Source organism: Salminus brasiliensis, chromosome 12 (assembly GCF_030463535.1).
Source record: "Salminus brasiliensis chromosome 12, fSalBra1.hap2, whole genome shotgun sequence".
Taxonomy (NCBI): Eukaryota; Metazoa; Chordata; class Actinopteri; order Characiformes; family Bryconidae; genus Salminus; species Salminus brasiliensis.
The window spans coordinates 32,542,841-32,559,484 of record NC_132889.1 but is presented as its reverse complement, the minus strand read 5'-3'; the positions used below and the strand labels follow the sequence as shown (position 1 = coordinate 32,559,484).

Sequence of the window (16,644 nt, the reverse complement as noted above, 5' to 3'; positions counted from 1 at the left end):
CCACGGTTCTCCACCCCTAGGTTAAGTACAGCGCAGTTTCAAGGTCTCATTGCAACACTCATGACTTTTTTTTTTTTTTTTTTTTAACGTGCACATTAACAACCCACGGCCGTGCTTCTGCTCACTGACCTGCAGAACGTCCCCTCAGTCAGTACACTGGTGAGTAAACATGTATGGACTGAAGGATATTGATCGAGTTTGTCTTTCTGGCTCATGTTGGCTATGCGGTCTTTGAGTGTGCGGATGCCGCGGACCCAGCACTGCGCCTCCTCCTGCGACGTGCAGCAAAGGTCCAGACTCTTCCGCCCTCCGCGGAACACCAGGGTGAAACACTGATCCTCTGGTACAGAGCCGGCCAGCCTCCGCAAACACTCCGACTGACAGCCTTCCCGCACACACTCCACCTCCGTCACACAGACTGGGAGAGAATCAGAAAGAGAGAGAGATCACTGAAGGTTAATATCATGAGAGGCATGCACCAACCAGCCATAACATTAAAACCACTGACAGGTGAAGTGAATACCATTGATTATCCGGTTACAATGGGACCTGTCAAGAGAGGATCTACATATTGGGCAGCAGGGAAACAGTCAGTTCTTGTTGGAAGTTGATGGGCTGGAAGCAGGAAAAATGGGCAAGCGTAAGAATCGGCTAGACGACTGGGAGCATCAATAGCATCTCCAAAACATCAGGCAGGTCTTGTGGGGTGTTCCTGCTATGCAGTGGTCCGTACCTACCAAAACTGCTGAGAGAAAGGACAACTAGTGAACCGTTGACAGGCTCACGGGTGCCCAAGGCTCATTGGCTTGCAGGACTTAACCCCTTATACCTTATACACAGACCCACACTTCCTTAGATAGTCTACTTATATAATTATAAGGCCCTAAAACAGAACCCTGTGGGACTCCACAAAATACGCTAATCTAAATGGCTACCAAACTCTACAATGGGATTAAAAACTGAAGGGTAAACCTAGGGTTCAAGAGGTTAAGGAATCTGCTGCTAACATCTTGGTGCCAGATACCACAGGACACCTTCAGAAGTATTGTGGAGACCAGGCCTCGACCGGGCAGAGCCGGTTTGGTGGCAGAAGACTGGCGAAGACGGATGGAGAGGAAGAGAGTGGACAAGTAGAAAAAGACAGAGAGAGAGACATGCGATATGACTTGAAAGTGAGAGAAAGCAGGAAATTGTGGATTGTGGATTGTGCATTATGTCATTGTATACTTACTTGTGTGTGCGAGTGTATGTGTTTGTATGTGTTTGTATGTGTGTGTGTGTGTGTGTGTTATGACTCCTGGTTTCTGGTAAGTTGTTATTTGACCTTGTAAAAAGTCAGTAGATGGAAAAGTTTGCAGTGTTCCCAAAAATCCTGTCCTACTCTGAAGCCATAAACCCAGGATCAGTTGAGAGAAGCTCTTTAATTACAGTGTTTCTCTCTCTCACTCTCTCCCACTCTCTCTCTCTCTCTCTCTCACAAACATTCTCACATTCTACTGACAGGACCATGAGGCCCACAAGTCCCGGGATGCATAAAGGAGTGTGAACCTATTCTGCTGTGCTATTCACTCTATAGAGTGAATCAGTTTGCGGTGGATGACGCTGACCTCGGGTCAGTGGTAGGAGGAGAGACTCTATCAGACTTGAAAGTTTAGGATGACAAGACAGCAGTGTTCTGTAACAATGAGCTCTTTGAACTGTGGATGCTTCGAAAAGACACTATACACACACACACACATACACACAGAGATGATTCCCGCCCACCTGAAAGTGACTGTACTACGTATGCACTGAGCTACGAGGGTAATGTAGCTAACAAGTGATGCGTGCTTGTAGACACTAGTGAACATATCGCAGTAGATACTGTTATCTACACAATATGGACAAAAGTATTGGGACATTCATTGTTTCTCCCGAAATCAAAGGTATAAAAAGAGTTTATGCTGCTTTTGTTGGAGTAACTGTCTCTACTGTCCAGGCTTTCTACTAGATTTTGGAGCATGTACTATACTACTGTATATCTGCTCATAATATGGCAAAAGATGACAGCAGTGCTAACGCCACTCACTCATCATTCCATCATGGCATGCACTATATGGACTGAAGTATTGGGACACCTACACATTACACCTACAGAAGCTTTTATGACATTCTGTTCTAAACCCATAGGCATTAATATGGAGTTGGTCCCTCTTTGCAGCTCTAACAGCAGCAGCAGGTCTTGAGCTCTGCAGTTATTGAGGTGTTGGAGGCTTTTCTGCACTCTGCTCTGAGCTCAGCACTCGGCCCTGACCCCGCTCTGTAACTTTATGTGGTCTGACACTTGGTGGCTGAGCTGCTCTCTGTGGTTCCTCTAAACGCTTCCACTGCTCAATAATAATACCGCTCACAGCTGATGGTGGATCTAATCTAGGAGGGAGGAAATTTCACCATCTGACTTGTTGTTGGTGAACCACACTGGAGTTCAGTGAGCTCTTTAGACCCACCCATTCTTTCACTAATGTGTGGAAAGACAGACTGCATGGCTAGGGCTTGATTGATTGATTTATACACCTGTGGGGCAATGGGACTGAATGAAAGACTTGGAGTCAATGATTAAGATGAGGTGTGTCCCAATACTTTTGTCTATGTCTATGTTGTCTAAGTTCAAGGCCTTCATGCCTCCAATAACAATCAGCTGACAACAGACTGCGTGTAAGCTCTCCCTGAAGAGTTAGTGGGTGTTAATACTAAGAGCGGGTGCGTGCTTTGGCAGCTGCGGACTGTGGCTCAATGAGGTGCCAACTGTGCCAGCCGTGCCCCTTTAGCACGCTTCTGCAAAGCCCTCAGCTCAAAGGCCACAATCTGTGCTACACAGGTGTCTTGAGTCCTAATGAGCACTGTGCTATACCTGCAGTCCAGTGAAGAAGTCCTCGCTAATGAAATCATTTAGCAAACATTCTAATTGACATAATTTACATATCTCTAAAGTCAGCCAATGAGTCAATACATTGTTGGTGTCAGAGGTTTGCACTGGAGCTAAAAGGCTAATGGAAATATAAGAGCCTGCTGCTAGCACTGCACAAACTGCATGACCCAGTCATCACACCCTTGCTTTAAAACCACATCAAGTAGTTAAGTAACCTCAAATACACTTGTTTATGTGGTTTCTGACACTGTATGACATAATATTATTTTTAATTAAAATAGATTAGGACATGTTGGACTGCTAAAACACAGCAGACTACAGCAGCCAACCATCAACCTGTGTTGGTCCGCAGTTGCACTCGTTGACAGAAACCGCATAGGCAGGTCTGTTTGAGACTACTTAACACCCTGTGCTATTTGAAGCAAGTGTATGATGATTAAGGCCTGCTGTGAGCACTGTGCTAACTGTTAGCTCCATTAGCTTTGTAGCTCCAGTGCAAAACTAAAGTGCATGCTTCAGACACCAATAATGTCTTGGTTGATTGACTACAACTCTTGCTTGGCCTTGGACCAGCCACATCCACATCATGTGCAGAAGGCCAGGAAAGATTCCATATCATGGGAAACTACATGTCCACATACATAGATATTAAGCTGCAATTTTTTTATGAATTGTTTTTGTGATAAATTGACAATGTCTACCCATAGCCTAGCCTTTAGCTTCGTCTACAGTAGTTTAATCCCGTCATCCACATGTTGGAAGCGTAAGTATTTCAGCCGGAACTGCTTGTAAAACTAAGCACAATACAAGCCAGCTACTTACACCAGAGCTTATTAATATATACTATGTGAAACAAAAAGTATTGGGACACCAGCTTATTATTTCTTGTTTCTTCCGAATTCAAGGCTATTAAAAAGAGTTTATCCTGCTTTTGTTGGGAGTAGCTGTTTGTGCTGTCCAGGGAAGGATTTCTACTAGATTTTGGAGCATTGCTGTGAGGATTTGATTGCTTCCCGCGACAAGAGCGTTACTGAGATCAGGATGTTCGAGGATAACTACCCCACCTCATCCCTAACTCCCAAACTGATTCCAAAAGTACCTGATGGAGAACCATCTATTATTCCAGAGAACACAGTTCTTCCACTGCTCCACAGCTCTATGCTGGGGGGCTTTTTACCCCTCTAGCCCACACCTGGCATTAGGCATGGTGCCAGCAGGCTCATGTCTCATGTCTCTAGAGAACATAAAACAATGATCAATAATAATTCAAAAATAATGATCAATAATCAAAAATAATGATCATTTCGACTGTTGTGTATCAACACAAAAGGAGAATGTAGAATATAAGCCCTTTAACCTCTTCAATCCTTTTTTTTTAATGATTTAGCGAAAACTATTATACATGATTTGTTAACTGTCTGGCATTTTTGTGGAGTCCCAGAGGGTTCTATTTAAGGGTCTAGACAACTTGTAATTATGACAGCAATGCAGACACAACAGTGAAGAAGTGAAGTGTGGGCTGGCGTACAGGGTTTAAAGGGTTAAACATTTATCTGTTAAATGTGTGCAGAAAAAGAAACGTGTGTAAAAACATTTACTACACAAATTATACTTAAAGACACAAGCTGTTTAGACTTCAAAGGCTCAGTGGGTGCTGGCTAATAATTTAAAGCTGCTGGGAGGATCTGGCTGGACCTGGTCAGACTTGTGCTGAATCATCATCAGCAGCTCTCCATGTGTTGGGACCTGAAATCAATACTGTACGCCACCTAAATAGTAAAGTATTTAAGACGAAGCAGAACTGCTTAGGACTGACCTCGTTTCACACGAATTCTCCAAGGACTTATGAATGCAGTGTATTAAAATTAGAACTGCACCGGGAGACCATGTGACAGTGTCATTCCTGAGCATGCTCAGTTGGGTCTGTTGTGTTACCATGGAGGAGAGTTGGAGAAGTATTGCAGTCAGTTTAGAGGTTTTTAGACCATGTTAGCTTGTCTGTCTAATGAACGGTGCACTTTACAGCTCAAATGTTTACTTCTTGCATTACTGCACCCTTATTCATTTCATGTGTACACCGCTGTGGATATTTAATATGTATAGTGTTGCACACTGCTGTTCTGTAAATAACACTGTAAAGAAATGTCCTCATAAAGTCTGTGTATCCCATGTATACTATTGTTCTCTGTATATTGTGTATTATGTATTGTCTGTAAATTACATGTAGAGTAGGGTCATGAAAATGAACATGAAAAACATGAGCAGCAATGAGAGGGCGATACCATGAACAAAACCAAAACGTGACGACACAAAGGGCGAACATAACAAACCTGGGACTGGGAGGAGTAGGGAGTTGAGCGGGCACTAAAGCAGCGCTCAGTACATAGACAAAGAGAGCTGGGGAACCAGCCACTAAGCAAAACGGCAAGGCCGACCTAACCTGGAACCGCAGCGTGCTGCTGCGAGCGTGGGTCGCCTTGCTGGAACGTGGGTAGCCAGTGAATCCTGACAGTGAGCAAACGAGACTCGCTGATAACGTGGTTAGCAGGGTGACCTGCTCCTGAACGCGGATACCGAGCCGAAGCTCACCTTAACACACTCTCGAGCGACCTCAAGGTTCCAAACGATAAAATTCTCAGCATTGAACCATGGAGTTGAGGCTCCTTAAGTACCCCCAGTCCCAGGTGAAACACATGAACCAAATGAACATGACTCGACTCACACATGAACACAAACGAGGGGGAAGTCCTTATTTGGGCCTGTGGGCGGCGGCTCGGAATCAGCCTGAGGGAGGCGGGAGTTCCTGACATGTAGCTGTATATTGTTAACACTAGAGAGATTGAGATTATTATTACTGATTAATCACAAATTAAAATGCTGGCTAGCACGTCCTTGGATTTTTGGGCAGGAGAACAAATAAATGTGTGGTATGCCTAATAAACTGGCTTGTTTTTTAATATCTCAGTGCAGTTGTGAGAACTTTAGCCCGAACACGATGAAGCTCAGACACTGAAGCTTTAATAGAGAAAATGTACCTTAACGTAAATTTGATTATTATTGAATAAAATGACAAATTATTATAACAAATGATCCCCAACATTCGAATGGCAGTAAGAGTGTCCTTGATTAGTCATGAAATTATATGGGAACAAGACACACCTGGCCATCAACTGCTTATTAGTCCAGTTTTAGTCCACATTTGAGCTTGTGAAAATGGAGGGACTTTGTAAACAATGGCTGTAACTCTCAAACGATTAATGCAGTATTTAAGCTTACAATTCAAGCACACCTTAATCCAGAGGCCAAATTACATCACTGTCCAAATACTTAAAATGTCTGTCCAAATACTTAAAATGTCTAAAAAAAAATGTCTTAAGTTTTTTTTTGTGAAAAACTCAAAAGGTACACATTTCTGTAACAAGACAGACCTGGCCATCAACTGCGTATCAGTTGACTGTCCAGTTACTTTTGAGCTTGAGAAAATGGAGGGACTACCTATGTAAACAATGGCTGTAATTCTTAAACGATGAATGCAATATTTACACCATTTACACAAACTGTGTCACTGTCCAAAAACTCCAAGGGTACTCTTTTTTTATCCTTAAAGATTAACTGTGGTGGACAGAGACAGAAAGACAATCCACAAGTGTGTGTGTGTGTGTGTGTGTGTGTGTGTGTGTGTGTGTGTGTGAGCGACATCACAGAACCACACCCAAATGTGTATAAAAGGAAAAGTGAGATTGTGAGGGTCCCGTTTGTGCAGCCATGGTTTTATTTGTGCAGTATCTTTCCGTACCGTGAAACCAAAACTCAGAAGCTGCTGTCAGATTGTTCCACTGGGTACAGGGCACGTCTAAAAGCTGTGGGTGAGAAAGCTCCGTACTGTGCCACAGCATTCCTGCGCTCCAATGAGGCAACCTAGAACAAATCACATCAGGAATTCTGTGTTTTTTTCTGCTCTCGGAGCGGATTAAAGGTTAATTCCAGCTCCGCGGACTGTGTGTGTGATTGGCACTGATTAGATCAGCGGCCCGATAAAGAGCAGGGGGCCGTGGATGGATTGCAATACTGGGTAAGAAAACAACACACCTTGAGGAGTATTGTAAGCACTGCCTTAAATTTATCAGAGAGCCAGAGTGGCCAGTCATGACGAGTCATGAGTTTGATTCACTTCACTGAAATGATTCTTCTAAGCTGTTCAGTGATTCATTGATTCACAAGTTCAACTTTATTCTCATTTCCTCCGTGTTGGGTGACATTCAGTTCATCAGGTGAGGATGACGCCGGCTACTTTTACTCATTAATGGAAACTCCCAATGCAAATTGCGCAACTTCAGCTGGACAAAAGTATTGGGACACCTGCTCATTCACTGTTTCTTCTGAAATCAAGGGTATTAAAAAGCGTTTATCCTGCTGTTGTTGGAGTAACGATCCAGAGAAGAAGGCTTTTGGAGATTTTGGAGCATTGCTGAAAGGATCTGATTGCATTCAGCAACAGTAAAGATAGTGAGATCAGGACGTTGGATGATCGTCACCCCACCCCATCACTCACGGTGAAGTTTTGAAATAACTGAACTTTGGGAGGAGGAACATGCTTGAAGCAACTCCTTCCTAATCTAATGTCCTACAGATTCCATCTCTACCTTGTCCACATGTCCATGACAAGTCTGCACAACCCAACACCACCCCGTCACCTCCCCTTTAACCTTGGCATGTATCTGAATCAGAAGGGGGACTTGGCTTCCTACCACAAATCAAAAGTCACCCGAACTCCAGCCCAAATATTGCTCCCCCCCTTATCACACAGTCTTTTCCCAAATCGTCACAAGCTGAAGGCATCGTCCAATCTAGCAAACGCATATAGGTAAATATAGGATGGAGCACCAACCATCATTCCACAGTGCCACTACTCCACAGCTCAATGCTGTGGGGCTTTATACCCCCTCTAATCCATACCTGGCATTAGGAGCCAATGGGTTTCTATTCTACTGGCAATTCTATTGGCATTGAGCTGCTTTTGGGATTAGATGGGGTCCTAATGTTAAAACTCGCCTAAGTTTCACTAGATGGTTTGTTAAAAAATTAGATCACGTAAAAAATATAGATAATCTACTCAGCTTCAATCAAAATAGTATAACCAAAATGCTTGAATGCTTGTATGCAGATATTAGTATTAGTGTATCTGTGACCCCGTAATAGTCAGAGATTGCTATTTATAGCCTTCTAAAGTGACCTTCCCGTTATGTAATCTAGACATACAGTGTGCTGGGCCACACATAAGTGTAAGCCAGTTAGAGGGAGTATGTTAGCACTGATACGGCCTTCTCTGAGTAAATGGCCATCCAGCCCGACCTGCTGGAAGATTGCCTGCTGAGGTCCCCTCTACCTGTGTCAGACCACCTGCCACCTATCAGTCCGACCAGCAGGCCCCCCACCCACCACCACCACCCATACCCTCCTACCACTGCTACCTGTCTAATGACCACGTTAAAACCTAAATGGACTACTATGTAACTGCCACTATTAATATCACCACTATTAACTATCTACACCATGGTTAATATATTATGATCAGAGCAGTTTAACAGTATAGATGGTTTGGTAACTTTAATCACTTTTATCAATAATTAATAAATAGTTCTGACCAGAGGAGAATAGATGGGTCCCCCTTGGTTCCTCACAAGGTTTCTTCCTCCAGCTCTGAGGGAGTTTTTTCTTGCCACTGTCGCTGTTGGCTGCTCACTGGGGGTCTTGGATCCTTCATGTCTTCTCACGTCATTTCTTTTTTGTCTCTGTCTTTTACTAATTACTAATTATGTAAAGCTGCTTTGTGACGACAACAGTTGTAAAAAGCGCTAAACAAATAAATCTGACTTGACTTGACACTGATGTTTAACTGGCAACTGTCTTCTGGACGGACTTTAAGGGGCACAAACTGCGACAATAACAAGTCTGGACGACAATAGGCGCATTCCAATCACCCCAGTTGTTCCCTGTGAAGTGGACTACACAGGGAATTCAGACATAAGTGACATTCCAATGGGAATACTTCCATAGGGAATAACAGCATTCAGTTCGAAGGGACATTCAAACTGCGTAGAGAGTTCTGGGTAACGGTTTATCACTTCGAAACCCATCAGTCATTGCATCTCGGGGGTTAAAACTAGTGCTTGCACCGATACCGATACTGTATTAGTAACAGCGCCGATAGTGGCACTCATGCACAGTATCAGTACCAGCAATAGAGAGCACCGATACCATGGAGCTTACTGGTGCCTACTTTTTTATTTATTAACATTTTTATAACATTTTATATATATTTTTATATATATTTATTATTAACATTTTTGTTTGCAGATATTGTTTGTTTTTAAAAACCAAATGTTTAAACAACCAGTAAAAGTTAGAAAGTTACAAAAGAGTTTAAACAGACATTTAATGGAATTTGTACATTTTTGCACTTTTTGTATCCATGTGATGTTTTTTTGGTCCTGAAACTAAAAGTTGAGTTTCAGCAGCTTGTTTAAAGGCCACACACTGAAGTTTAGTTTACATAGACATGTGGACTTGAATGTGAAATTGCTGAATAAGCACTTTTTGTTTTTTTCACTGCTCTGAAATGTGAATTGTATACACCAATTCAAAGCTGTTTGGAGAAGCTTAAATTATGCTTACCAACCTGCATGTGTTTCTGCATTGTGGTGTTTTTTTCATAGCTGAAACTTCTCAAAAGTGCAGTTCTTCAACCAGTAAATGCTGTTCTTTCAAGCTTATTATGTCTTATTCTGGTTAAGATATAAAAAAAAAAAACTTCCAGTATTTAAGTCAGAGTTGGCATCAGTATCGGCACATACTTGAATTCTGAATGAAGGGAATTAAGCAACTGAAGTTCCTTTAGCCGATATCACATCATTAATGTGTAGGGAATCCAAGGGTACTACCAAGCGACCCTGTGGAATGGAATGCAGCTAATGTCCTGCAAAGCTCTGTGATAGTATCAGTAGTTTCATGCACGTTACTGTTCTCGACATACTTCTAGGCTTTACTCAACTGTAGCTGCATACCATCCATGGTGTCCCAGAACTGGTCGGAGCTAGCGCAAAGGCATCGATATCCACTATGCACACCTGTGGTATGCAACAAAAAAAAAAGCACCTCTTGAAACCTTGAGGAGGATGGGCTGCAACAGCATAGCACCACGTCAGGTTCCACTTCTGTCAGCCAAGAACAGAAAGCTGAGGCTGCAATGGGCTGCATGGGCTTCATCAACACTGGAAGGGTTGCAAAGGGGTGGAAAATTGTAGATTAATTTCCAGTAAATTCCACAGGAACTTTAACCCAGGAACTTTGACAATATGTAAACTGGGAATTTGGGAACTTTGGGAAATGTATGGATGTTTATTGGAATGAATAGGAAAAATATTAGATAATTTAAAGGAACCTGTCAACAGCAGACATGAAGGCATAACAATTAAAATAATAATAATTTAACATGGGAATTAATGGAAAAAATGGGAATATTTGATGCTAAAGGTGAGAGGGATTGAGAAACAGCTTAGCTATTCAACTGTTTAGATATCATATCTAATTATTTTAGCCAAGATTATGTTTCAATATATATTTTTTACCAACTATATATATAACCATAATAATATGGTATATAATATAATATAATATAACTTTTCTCACCTTTAGCTTTCAAATACTCCCATTTTATTCACATAAATTCTTGTTAATTCCCATAATTACCTGTTAATTTGTGTTAATTCTCATGGTAAATTTTCCAACTTTGACAGTTCCCAGAATTGTGCAACTCTAAACACTGGACAGCTGAAGACTCGAGTCTTGGTTTGTGCTGAAGCTCATAGATGGTAGGACAGAACTTGGCACCTACAGCCCAACAGCATGTATCCATGGACCCAATCCATGGCCTCAATTGCCCAGGCTGATGAAGGTGGTGTAACTTTGGGCCTGTAAATACCAACCAATCATCATTTGAACGTTACAGCCTATGTGAATATTGTTGACCATGTGCATCCCTTCATATCCACAACTTACCAAGCTTTCTAATGGCTACTTCCAGCTTAATAACGCACCATGTCCCAACGCAAAAGGCGTCTTAAACTTTCTGTACCGTCTCTGGTGAAGATGCTCAACAGAGCCTGGCTGGAGCCACAGGCTATGAGTGCTATGAGTCATGTGAACTGGAGTGTAGGTGGTCATGTTTACAAAGGCCAAACAAGTAGCTGGAAAGAAAACAGCAGGTATAAGAAACACTGACCTAAGAATGCTTACAGATACACACAAAATGCAGGTGCACATGTAAACACATCCAAGTGCACTCCTAGCCGCTATAGCGACGAATTCCTGACCTTTTCTGTATCAGATGTAAATAAAAGGCTCTTCAACATAATCCATGACTGTGCAACTGTAACGCCAACTCTCCACTCCTCACTCGCCACTGAGAGCAGAGGTGGCAGGCTTTTCACAGGCTGAATCACTGCACTTAATGCTCTCCTAACAGCCAGCAGTGATTGTATACACACAGCGGTGATAAGCATGGGGAAGGAAGGTGTGTCTGCAGAAGCTTAGCAAGAAGAATGAAAACAGATTCCACCTGTTTAAACAGTGAATGACGAGGGACTTCCGTTAATAACAATAAAAACTTGTTCTCTCATTCGAGCAGCTCTCCTGTGTGGTTTTCAGAGCTATTCAGAACACATCCACAGTGTATGTGTGTGTGTCTGTGAGTGAGTGCACTGTGTGGGCTATGAATTATAGGTCTTGAGCAAAGGCAAAACACAGTACTGCTCCCATCTCCGACATCATCATATTCACATGAAGTGATGTACAGCAATACTAATTCAATTGGCTTAATATGGCTAAAATATTTTATTATACAACAGTTAGTTCCAAACTCACGATCTGATAACCATGCTAATATTTGTGATAACAGCACAGCTATACCACTCCTCTGACGCGTTGACATTAATCGAAAAGGTCCAGGCAAGCCTGTTAACTCCACGACCGTCTCTCTTCAACGCCTCCAGGCAGTTATTTCCAGTCACACAAGACTATGCTCCTATTTTTACGAATGGGGAGAGATTTCAAATAAAAATATAAGCCACTCTGCCATTAGCATCTAAGAGTCTAAGAGAGCACAAATAGCCATGCTCTCTCTGGGTGGGTGGATGGCACTCTCTGTTAGCTGGTGCAGCGGAGCTGGGTATCCAGTCTAGGCCGCCCGGCGATGCCACACATCAATGTTAACGTAACTGACGTCATAAATTATGGAAACACATTTGTGAGTTGTGAGATGTGTCGCAAAGATGCCTGCGCCCACTGAAAACAGGGGCTGTATCACAAACGACTTACTACCTCACCAAACGGTGTGTTAAAAATAGTGGGTGGCACAGGCGTCTGTTAGCTGGTGCAGCAGATCAGGGGACCTAGTGCTTTCCTCAGAGCGTGTAGGCTGCCTGGCAATGACACATCGGCAAAAAGAGGCGGTGGCTGACTATGCATGTATCAGGGAAGACATGTGTAAGTACTTACTCTACTAATGTGGGGAGCATAGCTAGTGATAGGTTTAGCGATGAATGGGTGGGTTTATGCATTTGGGGTTTTATTGCACCCCCCCCCACACACACACACACACACTGTACACACACGAACTTGTACTGAACTGTGATATCCAAACCCTCCTGGGGTTTGAATATATCTTGCTGAATCGTGACTTCTGTATACCATTACACTTTTATTCAGACTGTTTTTGTGTAAAATGAAGCATAATAGAGGAACGTTCTGAGCCTTTAACCGAACTCCTCAGACAAAATCCGGCTAAAAACAATGTGAGCCATCTGTGCCAGCTCCAGAAGACATAAAGAGCGGAGAAGGTGTGGCCGTAAGATGTTTATTTACGTAAAGACTGTTTTGGAACTCACATTGGGGGTGCGGCTGTAGATCTGATAAGTGAGGAAGTTTCAGTTTCCTTTACTGTACAACATCGGATTCCAACCGGCAACAAAGGAATGTTACTCCTTCACTCAGATAGTGAAGTCACAACTTGACACAGTTCCTCCAGTGCCTATTGTTTCCTTTACGCTGATTTTTATCATTTTAATCACAGCCAATTATTAGCCCATTACGAGTCCAGCACAATGGACGAGAGACATATATATATATATATATATATATATATATATATATATATATAGTCCATGGCTGGCTTTCTAGTACAGTTTGGAGCATTGCTGAGAGGATCTGATTGCATTCAGTGACACTAAGAGAATTAGTGAAATCTGGATGTTGGATGATCACCACCCCACCTCATCCCAAAATTATTGGATGGAGCACCATCCATCATTCCAGAGAACACTGCTCCACAGCTCCACAGCTCAGGGGGCTTTCTACCCCTTTAGCCCATGCCTGGCTTTAGGCATGGTACGTCTCTACAGGGACTAGACAACCTGTGTGTGTGTGTGTGTGTGTGTGTGTGTGTGTGTGCATGTACACATCTGTATCAGTAATGGGTGCAACTTAAAGTAGCTAAATGCACACTTTAGAAGGGGTGTCCACAAACATTTGGAAATATGGTGTACTTTGTATAGCAAATAGTAGACTCCCTGCTCTCAGTTATCCTAGGGAGTTTAATACATACTCTTCATAAATCTTTGGACCCCTTTGACTGAACTGTCAGTCATGTTGAAAAATATGAAGCAGTTAAACTGTGTGTGTGTGTGAGAGAGAGAGAGAGAGAAAGAGAGAAAGAGAGAGAGACTCACAACTCTGGCGTCTCTTGGCTTTGTGGGAGGTCTTGCTGGACTCACACCACACAGTCACACAGTCTTCCAGAAGTTTGAAGCTACGGTTTTTCTGCCAGCGCTGAGAGCGAACCTTCACCATGCTGGAGCCCTGCAGCATCACGCGCACGTCCTCATCATCCAACACGCCTGCAAACACAGCACACACAGACACGTGCACGGGACATTTGAAAAAGCGTTCATGTGTTAAATCAAACTTGGCCAAATCTCACAGACTTTCCCAAAAGTTTCCAAGAAGCTTCTTCTTCCACAGTTTTGGCCTCAAATGATGTGGTTCTGAATAGCTGCCAAGGTTCAGCTCATTTAAATGACTTCAAATGTAATTTCAGAACAAAGTGAAAAGCTGCATGGGGCTGCATATGTACACACCATATGGACAAAAGTATTGGGACACCCACACATTACCCCTACAGAAGCTTTTATGACATCCCATCGCATGCAGGGCTCCTTTGGCAAAGGCTTTCTACAAGATTGTGGAGTACGTCTATGGGATGTTTCGCTCATTCGTCCAAAAGAGCATTTGTGAGGTCAGGCACTGATGTTGGACGGGAGGGCCTGATTTACAGTCTTCATTCTAGTTAATCCCAAAGGTGTTCAATGGGGTTGAGGTTGAGGTCAGGGCTACGTGCTGTCCAGTCAAGGTTTTTCACACCATGCTCACCCAACTATGCCTTTATGGACCTTACTTCGTGTACTGGGGCACAGTCAGTCATGCTGGAACAGAAATAGGCCTTCCCCAAACTGTTTTCCCAAAGGTGGAAAGATGCAAATGTCCAAAACATCTTGGTATGCCGAAGCTTTAAGATTTCCCTACACTGGAACTAATGGGCCTAGGCCAACCCCTTAAAAACAACCCCACAGCATTATCTCCAGCAAACTTTAGGGTTGGCATTGTGCTTGGCGATGTGAGGCCTGTGTGCAGCTGCTCGGCTATGGAAACCCATGCCACGAAGCTCCTGGTGCACAGATTTTTTGTTGATGTTAATGCCAGAGGAGGTCTGGAACTGGAGCTTCTGAATCAGCAGAGCTTTGGAGACTTTTCTGCACTATGCTTCTCAGCACTCCGCCACCCCGCTCTGTAACTTTACATGGTCTTGCTGTGGTTGCTTTGAGTATGGCTCGGCTTGACCCACCATCCTTTAAGATCCACGGAAGACAAGCGTCCAGACCTTTTTCCACTTGCTGTCTTCAAGCCCAGACTGAAGATCCACCTCTTTCAAAAGTTCTTGGGTGAAGTGTAGTATAGTGAGTATTGTGGTCTCCATACTGATCTTTGTATTTAGTAGTATCTAAGCTTAGAGGTATCTTTTGGATTCTAGCCGATACAAACTAGCTAAGGGTATTTTCTGAGCTCTGGATAAGAGCATCTGCCAAATGCCTTAAATGTAAATGTACATTTAATAATTTAGATATAAGCAGCTCTCGATAAGACGATCAGTCAAACTGCGTTAAATATGAAAATATTACAAATAATATAGATAATAAAACGATCCGTTTTCTCCACGTTTTGCTACCACTGTTAAAGACTAAGGCCTTCTGAACTGTGCAGTTTTCTAACGGACACTCACTAGACTCGTCCTGACGTCTGTATCCAGCACACCTGCTATTTGCTATAAATCCTCTACGACAATACTAGCACATGCACAGAGCTAATTTAGTAACACACACACACACGCTCATCTGCACGCACACACACACACTCCTTCTGTGGCGAGGTTGTATTCGTAAGTCTGAATGTGTCTGTAACTTGTGTTTTGCTCTGCACTGAGTCACACATTATTACCACATACTCTGGCTACCGTCATTTTTAAATGGGTATTTTACTCATCATTTTTTCCAAAACATCCATGCACACACACACACATTACACACACATGCTAGGAGCATTGGCAGGTCAGTGTGTCGGCAGTCAGGAGACAGATGAGCTACGTAAAAAGGGACCAGGCTATAGTGTGTCAAATGCTTGCGAAGGCTGTAATAGACTAAAAAAACTACATGACATCAGAAAATGAGAAACTCTGTGTGAGAATGAGGAGAATGGCAGCAGAAGAACAGCTTGGGCATTAGAAGGGTGGACACCCCTTCTAATGAATGCATTCAGCCACATTACGTTGCACCCATTGCTGACACAGATGTGTAAATGCACAAACACACATACACACACAGCTCTCTGGAGCAGATAAACCCATTGAACCCAGATGATCCTTTTGGCACTTTTCCTAATGCCAGGCATGGAGCACTGAGCTGTGGAGCAGTGGGACTGTGTACCCTGGAAATTATGGTTCTCTATCCATTACTTTTGGGATATGTTGGGGACTTGGGGATGCGTTACGGTGCTGATCATCCAACATCCTGACCTCGCTAATGCTCTTGTCGTTGAATGCAATAGAATTCTCACCATCAAATATGTCCCAATACTTTTGTCCATATAGTGTACATATTTGTTGTACTTACTTTTTATGTATATATGTGCATACATCGATCAGCCATAACATTAGCACCACTGACAGGTGAAGTGAAAAACACTGATTGTCTTAATGTACAGTGACATCTGTCAAGAGGTGGACACATTAGGCAGCAAGTGAATGGTCAGCTCATGAAGGTGATGTGGGGTGTTCTCGGTATCTAGTGGCAGTACCTACCAAACGTCAGGGTCATGGGAACCTAAGACTCAATGATGTGATCCATGGAGGCCCCACCTCCACCACAACTTACAGGACTTAAAGGGTCTGCTGCTAATGTCTTTGGTGCCAGATACCACAGGACGCCTTCAGAGGTCTTGTGGAGTCCAGTGCCTGGAATGGTCAGCTATGTTGTGGAAATCCCTACTCAATATTAGGAAGGTGGTCTTAAAGTTATGGCTGATAATTGGAAGTGTTATTTTCCCTGTGGCTCTATTAACGTCCCAATTAG

At 43.0% G+C, this 16,644-nt stretch overlaps 1 protein-coding gene across 1 annotated transcript in view; it reads right to left on the bottom strand.

The window, feature by feature from the left end:
* plcd3a (phospholipase C, delta 3a) overlaps nucleotides 1–16,644 on the bottom strand; it is a 42,963-nt gene that overhangs the window by 14,807 nt on the left and 11,512 nt on the right. The window contains exons 2-3 of the mRNA XM_072693357.1: nucleotides 13,693–13,860; nucleotides 190–418 (exon numbers count right to left, since the gene is read on the bottom strand). Of these exons, the coding sequence (XP_072549458.1) occupies nucleotides 190–418; nucleotides 13,693–13,860 (397 nt within the window). The remainder of the gene's footprint in view (nucleotides 1–189; nucleotides 419–13,692; nucleotides 13,861–16,644) is intronic.